Source organism: Austrofundulus limnaeus, unplaced genomic scaffold, assembly GCF_001266775.1.
Source record: "Austrofundulus limnaeus strain Quisiro unplaced genomic scaffold, Austrofundulus_limnaeus-1.0 Scaffold212, whole genome shotgun sequence".
Taxonomy (NCBI): Eukaryota; Metazoa; Chordata; class Actinopteri; order Cyprinodontiformes; family Rivulidae; genus Austrofundulus; species Austrofundulus limnaeus.
In genome coordinates this window covers 221,266-226,008 of record NW_013952614.1, presented here as the reverse complement: position 1 = coordinate 226,008, position 4,743 = coordinate 221,266, and the positions used below count along the sequence as shown (strand labels likewise).

The following is a 4,743-nucleotide window of genomic DNA, read 5'->3' as shown; positions in this document are numbered from 1 at the left end:
CCCCCTTTTTTTTTTTTTTTTTTTTTTTTTTTTTTGTGCTGCCACATCAGCTCCTCATATAATATTTCACTTTGGGTCTAAACATTCTACCAACTGCAACACCTTGACATGTCTTGCAGTTTGCACTTTAAGTCAAAAGTATGAAGGTCTCAGATTTGTCAGTTCTGATTTTGTTGAAAAGGTCAACTAAAATATTTAGAACTCAAGTCCATGTGACTTTTCTATTAGAAAATGTTGCATTTTATGTCCAAACTTAGACGGCATGTATTGAAATGATGAGAAAGCTTACTTTTTCGGAGGAACCTGGCCCACGTTGACACGAACACAGATGACTTTGCGAGTCTGCATTCCCACTGAGCATGATGCATCATCACCACGTATTCGGCCCACAGACAAGTTGGTGGATGGGTTGGAGGAGTCCTCTATGCACTGACCCCAAGAGCCAGTTTGCCAATGGTACACAGTGCAAGGGTGGTCATTGCAGTTTCTGACTTCCTGCAGTGCACTGATGTTGGGACATTGAACACCTCCTGAGGAACAATGGAAGAGTATCAGTGTTTTGGGTTAAATGCTTACGAACAGTCTCAGATCTGGCATACCACAATCAAGTAACTATGATACCTTGAGTTGTTATGAAAACGCTGTAAACATCAAAATAAATGACTTTGCACTCCAATCTATTTAAATATCTTGAAATTGGCCTCTAAGGACCTCCTGGTCAGACATTTCCACTTCAAGCAGGTCTTCACAGCAATGCTTCATGCTGTTTACAACCCTTGGTAGGAGTGTTGTAAAAAGAGAAGCAACATTATACATTACTGGTGTTGGAAAATGGCAACTGATGATACAGTTGAACCTTACTTGAGTGACCCCACATTGGCCCAGAAAGGATGTTTTCTGCAGAACTGGAGCGAGTACAGAGGCTCTTACAAGACTTTTCAGTTTGGTAACATATCTCCCATTCATTCTTTCATACACAAACATCAATATTAAGCTGCTTTTTCAAAGAACATCCACCATTTTTGAGATGTGTTTTGCTTTTCTGGTGGAGCTGTGTGGGGGAGGGGTGCTCTGGGTAGGAGCTCAGCTTAAGACTGAACTCCAGGGCGGAGCTTTGTATGAGCATGTGTTTTTGCACCACTGAATGGCTACCACAGGAGATTCAAGGATTTATCAAACTTGCATTAATGCACCAAAGAAACATCCTGGGTATGTTTGTGATGAAGGAATGACATTAAAACGGGACATAAAGCTCAAAAAAGATGATTTTGCATAATCCACACCCCTTTTTATGTAGCTCATGGCTCTATATAAGTAGATAGTCAGCAGTGGGGATGGGTTTGTTACCAGTTTCAACATACATCTTGGTGTTAAAAAAACATCAGTATTCTGTACCATTCCCAGTTTAAATGTCTAAAAACAAAGATCCATTTTTTTCTTTGTTTAACCAACCAGAACAACTGCTCCAAGCTGTCAAAGGGACAATAGCAAAAGGGCGCTTAACCAGAAAGTGACCACAACATAATTTGCTGAACTGACTAGTTGCTCATTATGTCCTGCATAAACTGTTAAAAAGTATAGATACTGTATATCATATCAGCCTACAAGCAGGTCTTGGTAGGAGTGTTGTAATGTAAACTTAAATGTAGAAGTACATCAACAAATTCTGCTTCATGTTGTTCATCATTCAAATAAAACTGCAGCAAGTCTTTCCTCTAAATATAAAAAGGTCAATAGAAAAGGCCTGCATCCTGTTCTGAGTCTGACAGCAGCATGAACCCATTCGGACAGAAGTCATTTCCTGTTCACATAAATACCCAAGATTTTATGTCACTGCACCGAAGCTGTAAGTAATGTGATATAAATCATTGAATCAGACAGGAGCTGTAAAAATAATAGCACAAACATCAAAAATTAAATCAGTTTTTCTGCTGAGACAAAAGCCAACTATCTGTCTTGCCTTTTTTTTCCTCTCACATTTGGTGAAAATGATCTAACTCACCAGTGACTGGCAACTTTATTGGTCGTACTTTATCCAAAACACCTTGTATTATTGCCCAGTTTGGGTCCTACTTGCTTGGATTTGAAGGTCTTAAAAATGATAAATGACTGGGGTTTTTTTCTGATAAAAAGTTAGATTGTGTAAGACCAGCAGATTACTACCAACAATACTCTACTTTGAGCAAGTATTTAGAGACTACAGTACATACTACACCAGCAGAAGTCACAGCTACTTTCTAAAAACATTTTAAAAAGGATGAATGTACCAAATACTGGCTGCATCACTGACAGCAATGAAGGACCTTGAAAAGGAACAAAGAAAAATACAAATCTGTGTTTATTTTTAGAGCCAGTATTTGGTCAAATAAGGTAAGGCTTGGAGGAGAAACTTCTTACCCTTCATAACCGTAACCCATGCTACAACTTTAGCAGTTACTGCATAAGGAAGACACAGAACAGCAAACCAGGTGAAGGAGAAAAAAAGGACATGTCAAAGTTCGTTGGGACAATCAATAAAAGCAAAATTATCTCAGAAATGCAATTATTTATTTTTGGCCAACTCTTTTAGCACATGTGATTTGATGAGAGCAGAATCAAAGAGTAAAGTAAAGTTTGAGCGTATTGAACACTTCTTTTCCTCATATGTTGTAATGACATTTACCAGCAATTAACTTCTGAATTGTTTAAATTCATTATTTCCCCTTCATTATCTTATACTCTGTAGTAGAGGTGTCCCGATACTGACACCAGTATTTGCATGAATCGGGGTCGTACTTGTTCAAAATGCCTCGATACCCAGGACCAATAGCATTTTCTTTATGTAGATTTTCACATTATAAATGTGACCTCCATCAGACTCCAGTGTGAAAGCTGTATGTATCAGAGTGAGCCGCATGCACAGAAGATGTGACGTCACATTCAGAGATCCGTATACTAACGTTAAAAACGAGTCTATCTGTAGATGCTACTTGTTAGCATGTTGATTCTGAAGTTGTGCGATCCAAGCCGATTAAATAATTATCAGACATTATCTTTGTGTTCAGTTAACATTTTGACAGTGCTTTGAAAGGCTGTTCCGGTGCAGCATGTATTTTTGGAACTAAAGCAACATGCTAAAACTAACATATTGATCTTTGAGATTTTGTTGTATTGTGAATACGACAAAAACGACTGAGTCGTTTACAATGCACTACAATGTCAATCCCAGTAAAATTTGTTGAAAATAAAAAACAGAAATCGACTTTTATCTGTTGACATTTGCATCTTTTTTCCATCTCCTCAACTTTGTGCTCAAGACTGTTTGAACACGGTTCAAAAAACTGGTTCTTATTGACTCGAGCAGAATATCTGAAGGACAACATAGTTGAAATAGAAGAACGAGACCTTGGCTCATTGTTGTTAACTGGTTAGGGCCAGGCTTACCGTAAAACAACACCCTGCAGAACTTTCAACAACAGTGATACAACCAAAATTATCCATCAGATTGTGAAAGCAGTTTCTGGTGTTTGTGTACATCTCTACTGGGGTCATGGTCAATATCATTGATCTTATCAGGTAATGCTGAGTTGCTCATTAGCTCGAAGGTTCTCCTCAATTACTCTAAGTACATGTCTAATTTAATTAATGTGTGTGATGCTTGCTTTGCTCCTGTGGTGCACAACATGAGATTCCCCACCTTCTCCTGCATTATACGCCAGAATGGAGCGAACCCGAGTCTGCTTCCCTTCTGTGTTCTTCCCCGAGCATGTATGAGAGCAGAGGGACCAGGAGGTCCAGGGGCTCAGTGCACAGTCCTTGGGGCAGGGCACCTCACAGATGGTGGGCATGGGGAGGATGGCATCACGGCAAAGCTGTTTCTGCACAATTTCACCTGAATGAAAAAAATAAGGCAAATTTAGAACACTGATAATCCAAATTTCTTGTCAATAATCTCCACTTAGGACATGAATTACAAATTGTGCACAAGAGCAGCTGTGTCTACGGCAAGCTGTTAAAAGTGTTGCAGAATTTTTGACTAACAGAGGAATAAAAATCAAACTGTCAACGACTCAAAAGCCAATGTATTACTTTATTTACAGAATAGATTTGATTAATAAGATTATTTTACCACAAATATTGTAACTTGTGCTTGGAACTGAACAAACTAAAAAATTCTAGCAATTTAGGCAGCTGAAAATTGTTTATGGAAGAACTGTAAGAAAAAGCATTTTTTTTCCTATTGAGGTCAACAAAAAGCCCATGAGTATATTTGAGATGCTTATTGTGAAATATTCAAGGAGCTTCTGTGAATCATAAAGACTGCATTTCAGACTAGTTCAACAAAGGATTTCATGTTGCTAAATCTTTACAAATATTGCACACGAAATGTCCAAATTAATCAGTGTTCCATTGATTTTACTTTCAAAACAAGCATGATTCAAGGAAAATATAGGAATTTTCTCTGTTGAAATTCAGACCCTTTCATATTTTTAGCCAACCTTTTCTTCGTCTTTAGCTCTGTCTACACATTATAACAAGAATGATGAAATATTCACATCCAAAGAATATCCAACTAATGAACTAATGACAATACAGAAAGATTATGCTTGTCTAAAACGGTTTCCATATTATATATGTATATATACACTCACCGGCCACTTTATTAGGTACACCACGCTAGTAATGSGTTGGRCCCCCTTTTGCCTTCAGAACTGCCTCAGTTCTTCGTGGCATAGATTCAACAAGGTGCTGGAAGCATTCCTC

The 4,743-nt window shown here is 38.1% G+C and overlaps 1 protein-coding gene across 3 annotated transcripts in view; it reads right to left on the bottom strand.

Moving 5' to 3' along the window:
- thsd7aa (thrombospondin, type I, domain containing 7Aa) overlaps window positions 1–4,743 on the bottom strand; it is a 176,621-nt gene that overhangs the window by 56,490 nt on the left and 115,388 nt on the right. For all 3 annotated transcript variants that reach the window (XM_014019217.1, XM_014019215.1, XM_014019216.1), the window contains exons 7-8: window positions 3,677–3,871; window positions 290–530 (exon numbers count right to left, since the gene is read on the bottom strand). In XM_014019217.1, coding sequence (XP_013874671.1) covers window positions 290–530; window positions 3,677–3,871 — 436 coding nt within the window. The remainder of the gene's footprint in view (window positions 1–289; window positions 531–3,676; window positions 3,872–4,743) is intronic.